At 33.5% G+C, this 13,725-nt stretch overlaps 2 protein-coding genes across 2 annotated transcripts; one reads left to right on the top strand and one right to left on the bottom strand.

Annotated features, from left to right (window-relative positions):
* Nucleotides 1–2,404: 2,404 nt before the first annotated feature.
* Nucleotides 2,405–5,278, top strand: LOC107903583 (uncharacterized). Its single transcript, XM_016829679.2, has 2 exons — nucleotides 2,405–2,549; nucleotides 2,715–5,278. Exons 1-2 carry the CDS (start codon nucleotides 2,537–2,539, stop codon nucleotides 4,874–4,876), a joined length of 2,175 nt encoding a protein of 724 aa, XP_016685168.1. The 5' UTR covers nucleotides 2,405–2,536; the 3' UTR covers nucleotides 4,877–5,278.
* Nucleotides 5,279–7,164: 1,886 nt separating this feature from the next.
* LOC107903581 (probable disease resistance protein At1g61300) lies at nucleotides 7,165–13,508 on the bottom strand. Its single transcript, XM_041092341.1, has 6 exons — nucleotides 13,408–13,508; nucleotides 12,881–12,912; nucleotides 12,695–12,783; nucleotides 9,298–12,272; nucleotides 9,104–9,222; nucleotides 7,165–7,367 (listed from the first exon to the last, which is right to left on the bottom strand). The coding sequence occupies exons 4-6, from the start codon at nucleotides 12,260–12,262 to the stop codon at nucleotides 7,218–7,220; spliced, it is 3,234 nt and encodes a 1,077-aa protein (XP_040948275.1). The 5' UTR covers nucleotides 12,263–12,272; nucleotides 12,695–12,783; nucleotides 12,881–12,912; nucleotides 13,408–13,508; the 3' UTR covers nucleotides 7,165–7,217.
* Between the last annotated feature and the right edge of the window lie 217 nt (nucleotides 13,509–13,725).

Genomic DNA, 13,725 nt, shown 5'->3' with positions numbered 1-13,725 from the left:
GGAACTTAGAAGTTTTCATGGTTTTAGTTTAATAAAACCTCCATAATTTGTTTAGTTTAATTTTTATAGTAATCAAATTTTATTTTATTAATCTGAATTAGATAAAACTAAATATTTGTTACTTAACATCTTAGAATTTGGTTCTTGTGGGATCAATATCTTCTTATCCAGTGGCGTATCTAGAGGGGGTTGGTAGGGCCCCAGTGTAACGCCCTAAAAATGTGGGTTTTCCTATTAGGTAGTATCAATAATTAAGTCTCTGTATCTGTGTTTAAGTACTCTGTTTATGTGTTTGAGATTGGAGGTTCAAGTCACATTTTTTTTTTGAAGTTTTGCGTATTATAATTGAACTTTTGACTTACATGTGTCACATAAGTTAAATTTCATGCATTGACATCTCAAGAATGAACCTGTTGGTTTGATGATAAAGAATCTGTATACATTATGGTCTGGTGTTTGAGTCTTTGATCCTGCGTTTAGGAATATTATTATTTTTGCACTTCTCTGTTAATACCAATCTCAGAATCGCCGTGTGCCAGGCCGTGTGGAGTCATACGGGCATCCACATGGGCATGTGAGCTAGAATCGCCAAATTTTTGTTAATGCTATAATTGTTGTGCGAGGCGAGTGTAAGTCGTCTATAGGATGTGTATGAACTAAACTGGACTTTATGATCTACTTTATTATGATTATAAATTGGTTTTACATAACCGTATGAGACAATTCGTAAGAATTTCAACCCTTTGATATATTGAAACTGTATGATTTGTATCTGCATAACAATACATAAATATTGGTCATTTGTTCTCTGCATTTGCATGGGGTGGGAATTATGGATTGAAGGAAGTGTTCCATACTAATTTGGTGGTCAAACCACCTAGAATTATATCTGATCTAGCAGTGAGACTGTAAACATTACAATGTGTCGTGCCGACACTATAAGGTATGTATGGCTGGAGGGGTATTATATACCTATTGGTGTGTTGGGATGATCGGAGATAGTGCGTAGCGGATGGGGGTAGGATAACTGCATCTGTATCAATATGTGTGTGTGTGTGTGTTTTAAATTGTTATTGTTTTCCGACTTTGAGTTTTAAGATTGTGTTATGTTGAGTGGTTAATGATTTTAAGACTTATTTACGTATTAGTTAAACCGACTTTAAGTGTATCTATTTTCTGGTAAGTTCATTTGACATTCTAGACTTGGTCTTTCCATCTAGGCCGGGTTTAGGGTGTTACACCTAGCCCCTAAAATGGAAAAATATTCATTTAGGCCCTTTAGAAATTTTAAAATTTTAAATTGGTAAAGGTAAAATCGCACTTTGGTCCCCCTAAAATAATAAAAATTTGATTTAATCTTTTAAAAATTATAAAGATATAGGCTATTAAAATTAAAATTTAATTTCGGCCCTCCTAATGTAATTTCCTGGTTTTGTCCCTATTTTTATCACTTTATTACTTGATTGATACATGCACTTGCGTAATAAATTTCAATTATTAAGTTTTTGATATTTAAAAATATTTATTTTTATTAAATTAAATAAATACTATAATATTAAAAATATTTTTTTAATAATAAATACATTATTTATTTAAAAATTGCTATTTTCAACATTTTTTAGAATTATATTTCTAAATTAAAACATTTGGATTTATTGTATAAAGCATTTGTAATTATAAAATTTAATTTGTATATTATAATATTTAAAAAACTGTTTAATTACAGATGGGTAAATCAATCCATAACATTAAGTTAATTTAAAGAATATTAGAGAAACATAATTATTATAAATAAAATTTAAAAAAATTAAAAAGCATTTATTGCTTCATATTTAATGATTATATATGATTTATATAACAAAATGTGATCATACATGATTATCTTTTTATGTAATTTGCTTCTTTATATTTTATTAATAAAATAAATACCAATATCTCATATATATCATATTTAATATCTAAATTACATTAGTCCAAAAGTGTCATTTTTTAATTTTAGCATTAATATTTTGTGATTTAATTTATTTATTATATTATTAATAAAATTTATATTAAATGATTATTTTTTGAATTTTAAATAGTTTTTATTTCTTTCATAATTTTAGATTTTTAAAATATATTTTAAAATTTTTAAATAAAATATGGAAAAAGTAAATTCAAAAATTTCTTATTTACTTTTAAAGGTAAGAATCAAATTGATAAAAAATTGTAAATATTAAGGACTAAAAATTCATTTTACTTTTTTTATAAAGTCGATAATGGTAAAATTAAATAGAGAAACTAGAATTTTTTAAGTAAAAAGTCTGAAAATTATAAAGATTAAATTTTAAATTTTAAATGTGAAAAAAGTAAAAATACCGTTGGCACATCTAAACTAATTTGTAAGGATACTCTAAGAATATTTGATTTAAGCATAACGCATTGACGCTTAGAGTAAAGAAGCTGCTTTTCCCATCAATGTTAGCTAAACCGTTTCGCAGAGCAAAACCCAGTTAGGTGATGCGAGTAGACTCATCAGGAAGCATTAACAATCACAATGATTCCCACAAGTAAGGAACCAATTTTTCTTTCTTAGATTCTGCATATATATTCATAATGGGAAGAAATGAACAAAATATGTTTCTGGAAAAAAATGGAATATTTATTTTTGAAAATCATCACTAGTTAGCTGCGTTAAGTTTATGAATAATTCTTGTTTGTTCGTGCATATGCAGTAGTTGGTAGCTTAATTTTGGTGAAGAAAAGCCGAAAGATGGTGGAGGTCTTTTCTCCCTCATTAATGAAGTTGTGGAAGGAATGGGAGCTCCGAGCAATGGTTTTAACCAGCCTTCTGGTCCAAATTTTGCTCATTTTATTTGGCAAGCGCAGAAAATGCACTTCAAAAAGAAGGATTAGAGCTGCTGTTTGGTGTTCCTATTTGCTGGCTGATTCTCTAGCATCTATCGCCCTCGGCATACTAACAAATGACCTGGGTGAAATATATGATAAGGGAGGAGCTCTTGACTTGAGCACTGAGCTTAAAGCAACGTGGGCACCCTTTCTCCTACTGCACTTGGGTGGCCCAGATGCCATTACAGCTTACTCCCTGGAAGACAATCAGCTATGGTTAAGGCACCTTTTTGGACTAATTGTGCAGACAATTGTGACAATATACATCTTATTCATGGCATGGACAGGTTCCCTTCTCTCCAAGCTAACCATTCCAATGATTGTGGCTGGATCAATTAAGTATGCTGAGAGGACATGGACTCTATGGAGAGCAAGCCCGGGCGAATTACGAGACTCGATGCTAACTTCTCCAGATCCTGGTCCTAATTACCCCAAGTTGATGGATGAATACAGTCTGAGGAAATTTGAGGGGTTCTTGGTGACTATTGAAGAGGTGAAGGAAGATGAGCAAGAAATGGATATTACAGCCCCTGAAAAAAGGAGCACTGACCAAGACAAAATCATTAAAGCCACTGTGATGTTTCAGATATTCAAGCGTCTGTTTGCAGATCTCATCCTAAGCTTTAAAGACAAGGAGAAAAGCCAAAATTTATTCAAGGACATGAGTCCGGAGGATGCTTTCGATGTGGTGGCCATTGAACTAGGATTCATGTATGATTTACTATACACCAAAGCTATGGTAAATTATACTCGTTCCGGTTTGGTTTGCCGCTTTACTACTGTCCTTCTCACCTGTCTTGTGTTGGGGATGTTCTCTACTGATAACCTGAACAAGTATGAAGAGGCTGATGTATGCATCACTTTTCTTTTGCTTGTTGTAGCTATTCTTCTGGAGATGTATGCAGCATTTTTATTACTTTGCTCAGACCAGACGAGCCATTGGTTGGTTAAGAATAACAGAACTTTCATTATTAGAGCCACTAGATGTTTGACTTCCCTGTATGATCAAAAGAGGTGGTCTGGTCGCATATCACAGTACAGCCTACTCAGCCATTTCCTGGAAGAAAGACCTGGGTTTAAAATACTTGAAAAGGTGCAGCAAATGTGGCCGCCTAGAAGTAGTGTAAAATTCGAGGGATCCTTGAGAGACACCCTCTTTAGCCATGTCAAAGCGAAATTTGAAGCGCAAAAGGGAAAAAAAGGTACTAATCTTAGAGACTTCTGCCGCCAAAGGGGAGAGAGCATACTTCAAAAACATGAGGATAAATTGCCAGCTAAGCTTGAGTGGAGTATTGATGTTGAGTTCGACCAGAGTATTCTTATCTGGCACATTGCTACAGAGATTTGTTACAACTCAGGTCTTCAAAGTGATACTGAAAATGGACAATGTCGGGAAGCAAGCCTGTTAATCTCAAAGTACCTGATATACCTCCTTGTCTTTTATCCTCTTATGTTGCCATCAGGAATAGGGCTTATAAGGTTTCGAGACACTGAAGCCGAGGCCAGGAGGTTTTTCAAGGAAAGACAGGAATCTTCTAGTGCTAAGCGAGTGAATAAAATAACCAAGTATTGCAAAAAGTTGCTTCAAGCTTGGAGGTTCTTTAAAGGACGGCTGCTCTCTTCAAGTGCATACCAATTAATGAGTGTGAAGGATGCTTGCAGTATGTTGCTTCATGTGAAGACCGATGTAGACCCGAGCAAAGTAAAAGGGGATAAAAGCAAATCTGTGTTGTTTGACGCTTGCAAGCTGGCATCAACACTTGAAGGCATATCAGACAAAAAGGTAAAATGGGAGATGATTAAAGAAATTTGGTTAGAGATGCTAACTTATGCTGCAAGTCATTGTGGGGGAACTCAGCATGCTAATCAACTGAGAAGGGGTGGAGAGCTTCTAACCCATGTTTGGCTTCTTATGGCTCATTTTGGCATAACAGAGCAGCTACAGATATCTAAAGGACATGCAAGAGCTCTGCTGAGTGCAAATTAGCACCAGGTCAATCTCAACGTTAGTCTTTCATAGTTGGATGTACTTCACTGTTCTTAAATTTTCCTTTTCAAATTCAACAAAATATATTTTGATGTCACCCTTTTGAGTAGAAACAATGCAAAGTTTGTTGTCGCGTTATGATAGGAGAGTACGATAAGGGATGAACCTTGGTTATTCAGGTGTCAACGAAGAGTTTCAACTACTTGTTCTTAACGAAAGTTGGCAGTTCCTTTTTCTTTTTTAATTTCGATTCTAGTGCAAAAGCTTAAAGGATGTTGGCATTTTGTTTTTCAATTTTGATAATTATAGAGCTTCAAGGATGTTGGCAGTTCCTTCCTTTGCGTGACTCGTACCACTATGGATTTCCTTTTTCTTTAATGCTAGTACGGTTGAGTTATTTTCTATTTATGTTAAATTATAAAATAAATTTAAAGATTAAAATTTATTATTAGTGTTTGAGTAAAAATTTAAAGATTAAAATATATTCTAAGGTTTTTAGAAGTAGTTGAACTGGTAAACTATTAGTCTGTATTGTTCAATTAAATAAATCATTAAAAACTCATAAAAATTAAAAAAAAAACTAGTTTTCTTTAATCTTGTTCAATAGGTTTGCACCGATTCGCGGGTGAAGTGGTCTGATGCCTCACTTCGAACTAGTACCTTGACTGATTCTTGGTTCAAACAACCATGGCTCTATATCACTATACACTTTATGGCGTTTGCCTCACATTTCAAACAAAATAGTAAGTGATGTCCCAACAAGATAAAGCTCAACGTCGCGACAAACAACCAATGTCATGATAAGAAGAAAGCCTTCATCTCAACAACGTAACATCTCCCTGTCACGATGACAAGAATGCTACGTCACGACGTGGCGACGCGTTCATCAAGTTTGTTTTTTTTTCTTCTCTCAGTTAAACTCTGTTTTGATTTCCCACTTAAACTTTGAATAATTTCAGTTTGTTTTTACTATCCACCCAACTATCCACATTATAGGGCCCATCATATAACCAAAATTAACTTAACAGGTAAAAAACATGCCTTCATTTCTATTCAAGCAACAAATCTTTGGCACCATACACATAAACAAGCATCATCAAAGTGTATATTTACTTATAAATATCATCATCTGTTCACTTTAACTTTCACAAGCTTATATATCATCGTCGTTTGTAAGGCCTTATATAAACCAAAATTTTTTAAAAATTTTCATTTTCTCTCACTTCTCAAAAAAAAAAACCACTTTTTGTTTTCTCTGAAAGCCCGAGGGTCCGGCCAATAGTTAATTAATTTAAAAAGGATTAAATTGTTTTCTCATTTTTCAGGTTAATTTAGTATTTACAAGGTCATTAGTGTCTATTAAATTTTAGTTAAGAAGGTTATTGTTTAGATAGTTAATTAATTAAAAAGGATTAAATTGTAAAAACTTAAAAAGTTAGTTCCAATAGTTAACTGTATTAAATGGTTAGTATTATTTGAGTGGATGGATCTATGTGGTAATTAAACCATATAGAACTTTAGTGGACAAATATAGACTAAGTTTAGTTCATTGTTTAGTTATATTACAAGGATAAGTAAGTACTTATGAAAATAAAGAATAGAAAACATAAAAGAAAAATTAATGAAAATTATCATCTTTTTTAGGTGTTCCTGCCGAAAATAGAGAAAAGAATAGTCTATTTGTAGCTTGCATTTTCAGTCATTAAGGTTAATGCATGTAAGAATATTTTAATCTGTTTTTCATGAATTTAATGTTTTTGGGATCATTTTAACTCTATCTATCTAATCCAAGGATTTTTTTTGTTAAATTGTTAATGATTTGGAAGAAGTCATTGATGAAGATGGTAGATTTTTGAAGTTTAATGGTGGTTTATGATGTTTGGTTGTTAAATGGAAAGATTTTGTTAAGGAATTTTTCATGATTTTAAGTTTTGATCCCTCTATTATATCTAAATTTATGATTTAATCTTTATACTTTAATTTCTAACATAATTTAGTCTCTACAGTTAGTATCATTAACTTTTTGGATAAAATGTTAAATGTTGATATATAACTTGTACAATGCATGTATTCATCATGGGTATTTATTTAAATATTTTATATTAATTTTTTTTGTAGAGTAAAAATGTTTAATGTTTATGTGAAAATCTATTTATAAAATTAAATTTACTTTTTTTACCAATACAATTTTAACATTGTTGGCATTGCTAAATATTATAAAGGAATGTAACACTCCATACCCGGTCTAGACGACAAGACCAAGCCTGGAGGGTTACAACGAACTATAATAATAAAGCAACTTCATAACTTAACTTTAAAATCCTTCAGAGTCATAAAAGATTTAAAGAACTAACAAGGTAAGAAATTTGAGGTTTATCGTCCAAGTAAATTGAAAATATGAATAACAACTAACAATACTAGTACTACTAAACAGTTTAAAACAATGAAACTGAGCTCCCCATCCACCGACTTCTCTAAGCTTGTGATTTACCTATAATTCATTCAACAAAAAAATGATTTAATATCTCATAAAGAAACCAACTATATACATATTCAATAGAGTGTGGATTAAACCAGTAGATGTCCAAGTGCAAATACCGATTTAGACTTAGGAAATAGCTCATTAATTTACGGATCAGAACCATACAGACAGATATCAAATCAAACTATAATCAGATACAGAACAGAATAGAACATATGCAATTTTCTTAATCCCAGCCGTTACACACCATCTCCAACCAACCTAACACATGAAATAGGATACTTATAACCCATCCAATCCTACACACCATATAGGGTCGATCTAACATGTTTCAAAAATTGCAGTCTAGCTACCAGATTAGAGTACATATGGTAGTGATTTAATCATTATGTCAGAATAGACTACTTCCTTCTTGCTCAATTTCCACCCAATGCATATGTAGACTTCACATGACAGGTAATACAAATGCAAATATTTAGATACAATTCATGCTTGAATACAGGAGATCGATACTATTAACATTGGTCATATACAATAAACACGCACATTATTAGTACTCAATTTCAAATCATAGAATATTAATTTATACAATTTTATTCAGTTCATACAGCCTCACAGAAGGCTTGTATTCATTTCAAACGAAGTTCAGGAAATGAAAAAAATTCCGTAAACTGGCCCACACACCCGTGTAGCCCCACACAGCCTGACACATGCCTGTTTGCTTGCCCGTGTGTCTCACATGGCCTAACACACGGCTGTGTCATCCGTTCGTGAGATCCTTATTTTGTAAATAGTGAGTTACACGACCTGGACACACGTTCGTGTCCTTGGCCTGTGTGAACCCTGCACTAACATAGTCACACACAGTCTGGACACACGCTAGTGTCCCTATGATATTTAAAAAATGTAAACTTTCTGGCATTACAAACTACATAATTATTGAGAACCTATGATATTTTGGTATTTAATACTAAAAAACTTTAAATCTTCAGCTTCAAAAAAAAAGTCGGACAACAAAATGAAACAAGAATAAAAAAGGAAACTAAGTTTTTTTTTTTGTTTTTTTATTTTCCAACTTATCACAAATTAAAAGAAAAAGGAAAATGTCTTTTATATATGGGAACGTGGAGGGGTTATTTGCAACATAATACCCTTAATGTTTTTAATTTATTTTAAAAGGGATTTCACCTTTTTAATTTTCTCATTTAGTCCTCATAATTTAAAATATTATTTAATATTAGAAATATGTTAATATTATTAACTATCCCTACAATTTTTATATTACTCAAGAAAAGGAATTCATCTTATTTAATTTCCACTTTTAATTTCTAATATCATACTTTTATGAAATTACATTATTGTTTTAATCTTTATGCTTGCGTTTACATATGAATGAATCCAATTATATTTTTTAATAAATATTATGTTTTAAAAAAACAAGCATTTATTATTTTTTAAATCTTAATGTTTCAAGAAATTTTACATGGAAATTAAAAAATATTATGTCTTTTTACAATACTTTCCTAACTTTTATTGGAAATAAGTTCTGTCTCACCTTAAATCATTTTGATTAATATAAATATTTTAAGAATAAATATTTAGAAGGTTATTTTGGGAAGTACATATATATATACATATATATATATACATATATATATATATATTAGAGAAGAATAAGAGAATAGAAGGAATGGTAAGAGAGGGAAAATGTATAAAAAGTGGAGGCAGTTTGATTTCTTATTTACCTTTGCCTCTATCATTCCTTCCATCATTCCTTTTCTCCTCTCTTTTGCACTATCCTCCCCCCCTACTTCTTTCCCACCAACCCTTTCATCTTTCTCTTCAACAACATTACCAGATTTATCTGAAATTTTATTAAAATGGAGAAATTAGATTTATCAAAATAAAAAAAATAAACAAAACCATAAATGGTTCATACCTCTTATCCTCAATGTAGGGTTGAAGCGAAGAACATTTTTATAGTTTGGATGGTCATCCCACTCCAACGATTCCCACCATTCTGTGCTTGAGAAGATGGTAAGAGAAGGTGGAGCATATGCATATGGCTGCCCATTGCCAACAAGGGGAACAAAAGGAGGAATTCTCCTCAGTTTATCACAATCTCCATCAACTTTCATAAATTGGAGAGAATCACAAACCATCACTCCACTTTTGCTGCATATGCTCTTCAAATTTGGTAATTCGCTCAATTCCAACACTATCAATTTGGGAAGATGGAATTTGATTAATGCATCACTCCCTTTTTCTTCAACTTCTGATGTTTCTGCTCCCAATATTTCTACTAGCTGACTACAAGCACGCACATATATTTTTTCCAGGTTTTGGAGGTTTGGAAGCAACCAATGTGGAAGCAACGTCTTCATACTTGAGCATCCCCGTACATCAATTTCCTTAAGATGGGAAAAGGTGGTAGACGGAGCCAACGTTGACGTTGTTGCTGAACCAATTCCTGCATCTTTCATAATAAGGGCACTCAACTTTGGCAGAGATCGAAGATGCAACACCTTGAGGCTCTGAAATGGATGAGCGGAAGAAGAGGCAAAAGAGGACAGGGAAACAACACACTCTATCCCTTTACAATTATAAATCCTACAAACCCTCAAGTCAATCGCATTTTTGAAGGAAGAATTATCATCGACTAAGTTTATCGAATAGTCGCAATTTAAAATATTCAACTCTTGAATTTTAATTGGGTGCATAATTAACTCATCTTCCCAATTTTGGACTCCTCCAATTGTTACTTTTTTATCTCTTGTAGCACCCACAAAATATGAGCCCACCTGTAAATAGTACTTGATGAGATTTTTCTTACTTTGTTGCATTGAGGAGATGAACTTATTGAATTCACTGATGTCTTCGAAACGTCCCGTAAAGCACTCCAACTTCTTCAATGGTTCCATCTCCTTTGCTTTTAGACTTGTTTTTTCATTGTACACATCAAAACTCAAGTGCTGAAGGTGAACGAGTTTTGGTAAAAGTCCAGCGGGTATCTCTTTCAGATTGCACACACTAAGATCAAGATGTCTTAGCTTTATCAGCATATCCATGCCTTCAGGTACTTTCCCAATTCTTGTACGACTTATATCCAACTTCTTCAATTCTTGAAGCATCGAAAGACATGGTAGATCTCTTAATTCAGAACAACCACGAAGCAACAATGTTGTGAGGTTCTTTAGTTCAGAGATGGAATTTGGTAAACTCTCAATCTTTGTAAAAGACAAATTGAGAACACTAAGACAAGGCATGTTTGTGAAGAAAGAATTTGAGATCTTCTTTATAGGGTTCTCCTGCAATAACAAGGTTGTGAGCAGTTGACATTTTGGGGGCAGCACATCTATGGAAATTTCTGATATGGAGTTATACATAAGAGACACTTTCTCAATATTCGGACTCCATTGCTCCTTTTCTGGTAACTCTTTTAATTGCAAACCTGATTGTATCATATATCGAGGATTCATTCTTGTGATCGACAATGCCATGTCTCTCACTGCATCATGCATCTTTATGCAAGGTTGAACACGTACATTGGTATTATTTTCCAACAAGCAATTCTCTTCTAACTTCTTCAAAATAACATGGCCCTTGTCTTTCATTTCTTGTCTTGTACCCATATCATCTATGAATCCCTCCTCAATCCAGCACTCAATTAGTTCATCCTTTTCAATTCCAAAATCTTCGGGATATAATGCACAATGTAAGAAAGAATATTTCACTTTCTCGTCCTTTAAGTGATCGAAGCTAAATTTCAAGCGCTCGATTACCTCAGCTTCCACTCCTTCAACTTTTCCTATTCTCTCTTTTAATTCCCCGAGTGCATTTTTCCAAATAAGAGGGGTATCTTCTCCTTTCATGGTACCAGCTACCACGACAATTGTAAGAGGTAGACCCGCACATTCCTTGACAACAAGCTTCAAAATAGGCATTATAGTTGGACTTTGAACTATGTTAGGTCCAACTTTATTCAAGAATAGTATCAATGCCTCTTCTTCTGAAAGGGGCTTCACTTTTATCACCTTACAACCCATATACTTACAGACATGCTCCGAACGGGTTGTCAACACCAACTTGCAGCCATTGCTGCCACTAGGCTCAGGGATCCCAACTTCCTCTAGAGAGACTTTATGCCACACATCATCTAGGATTAGAACATGCTTTCCTGCGTTCTTCAGTATTTCTGACAAGATTGCTGCTCGTCTGAGCTTGTCTCCTTCTCTGGGCCAATCTTCCTTCAACTTCAAAGCATCTGCAATATCATCTTGTACCTTCATTACATTGAACTCCTTTGAAATGGTAACCCAGATTACCCTTTCGAATCTTTGTTCTTTCAAAAGATCATTGTGGATGTGCTTCATAATAGTGGTTTTACCCACACCGCCCATCCCCCAAACCCCAATCCTGCTCAGCTCCTCCTGCATCAAACATGCCCAAATCTCATTTCTGACAGCTTCCTCTCCAACTAGTTCTGATGTTGGCAGTGGCAACCCCGCACTTGGACCATCCATGGCAAGAGCTTCAGAGGCATTAGGAGCTTTATCAAGAAATTCCTTCATTTCTCGAGTCTTTTCATCAACCAGCTTCCCGTTGCAAGCACGACAGAGATATCTCCCGTTACTGACTTTGTTTTCAACAACTTGTGCTTCCCTAATCATCTCTTTCACAGCTTTCAACCAATTTTCAACTCCCTGCTTGGGTATCTTCCCCAGAGGACGAAGAAGCTCTGCTTTCAATTGCAGCTCTATATCTTCCATTTTGCAATTCAATTCATCTCTGATCCTCTTGAAGTTTCTCACATAATCGTTCAGCTTTCTGTGATATTGCAAATATTTACAAACAGGAGTTCCGAGACAATTTGCAATGCCGACAACAGGCTCTACGTACTCCATTGCTATGTCCCTGCAATGCAATCATAAAAAAACAGTAGCAGAGAATGAAAATCTGTGAATGAATTGGATATTTTATGAAGTATTGATATGTCAGTGTAAGCATGAAAAGGAAAACATGAATGCAAGTTTCAAGCAATGGCGTTTATTAGATGGAGCTATGGATGGGTGGCTGACAGAAACATGATGAAATTATGGTCACCAGAATTAAGCTCTCAATGTATATAAAATGCTAGATTCAAGTGTGCAACAGTTCATTACAGAATATTAAGAGTTAAAATGTTAACAGTATGAGATTTCAACATTATGTTGCTTCTGGGTACTCTTTTTGTATTAATTTCAATCTAGAGTAGATTACGTTTGCTGATCATCTTGTCTTAAAATCTAAAACTGTTGATAATCAGTAGAGGAAATCATAGCTTCAGATCTTATTACCTAACTTAGTGGCTGAAAAGTGTTGAGAGAATAAAACTGAAAATGAAGCAGTGAAGTTGACTTCTTCCTTGACTGTCTTACAAAGCTAGCTGCTAAGAGTAGCAGATAATCAGAAACAATCATTGCAAAGTCATGAATCAAGCAAAGAAAAGCATGTGATGGATTAAGCAAATGAAAGAAAATTACCTTGACAGGATGCTTGAAATTTTGTGATAGACCTTGGACATCAAAACAAAATCATTGAAAATCTGTGAATGTATTGGATTTTTTATGAAGTTGTGATATGTGAGTGTAAGCATGAATGCAAGTTTCAAGCAATGGCGTCTATTAGATGGAGCTATGGATGGGTAGCAGGCAGAAACATGATGAAATTCTGGTCACCATTGTATATCCAGAATCAACCTCTCAAACTATATAACATGCTAGATTCAAGTGTGCAAGAGCATTACAGAATATTAAGAGGTAAAATGTTCCAACAGCATGAGATTTCAACATTATATTGCTTCTGGGTAGCTCTTTTCGTATTAATTTGTATCTATAGTAGACTATGTCTGCTGATCATCCTGTACGTCTTAAAATTGATAATCAGTAGAGGAATCATTGCTTCAGATCTTATTACCTTGACTATCTTACAAAGCTAGCTGCTATAACAGTAGCTGATAATAAAAACAATCATTGTATAGTCATGAATGAAGCAAATGACAGAAAATTACCTTGACTGGATGCTTGAAAATTAGTGATAGACCTTGGAGATCAAAAGAAATTAAAAAGAGTGAAGAAGAAGGTGAAAACAGAAATAAGCAAAATTGTGATAGCAATATGTGAAGAAGCAGAAGAAAGAGAAAATAATTAATAATTAATAATTAATGGGAAAGCATAATTACATGTATAAAAAGACGAATGTTGTGGATATGAGTAAGAAATCCATCTTTTTTTACTTTTTTCTTTGCTGTCAGCTATTATAATTGGCATTAAATAATAATAATTAGGTTTAATGATAAATTTGATCACTAATTCTACTTTTGAGCTTT

The sequence above is a fragment of the Gossypium hirsutum genome, chromosome D05 (genome assembly GCF_007990345.1).
Source record: "Gossypium hirsutum isolate 1008001.06 chromosome D05, Gossypium_hirsutum_v2.1, whole genome shotgun sequence".
NCBI lineage: Eukaryota > Viridiplantae > Streptophyta > Magnoliopsida > Malvales > Malvaceae > Gossypium > Gossypium hirsutum.
The sequence above is the reverse complement of the archived record's forward strand: the minus strand, read 5'-3'. Positions and strand labels throughout refer to the sequence as shown.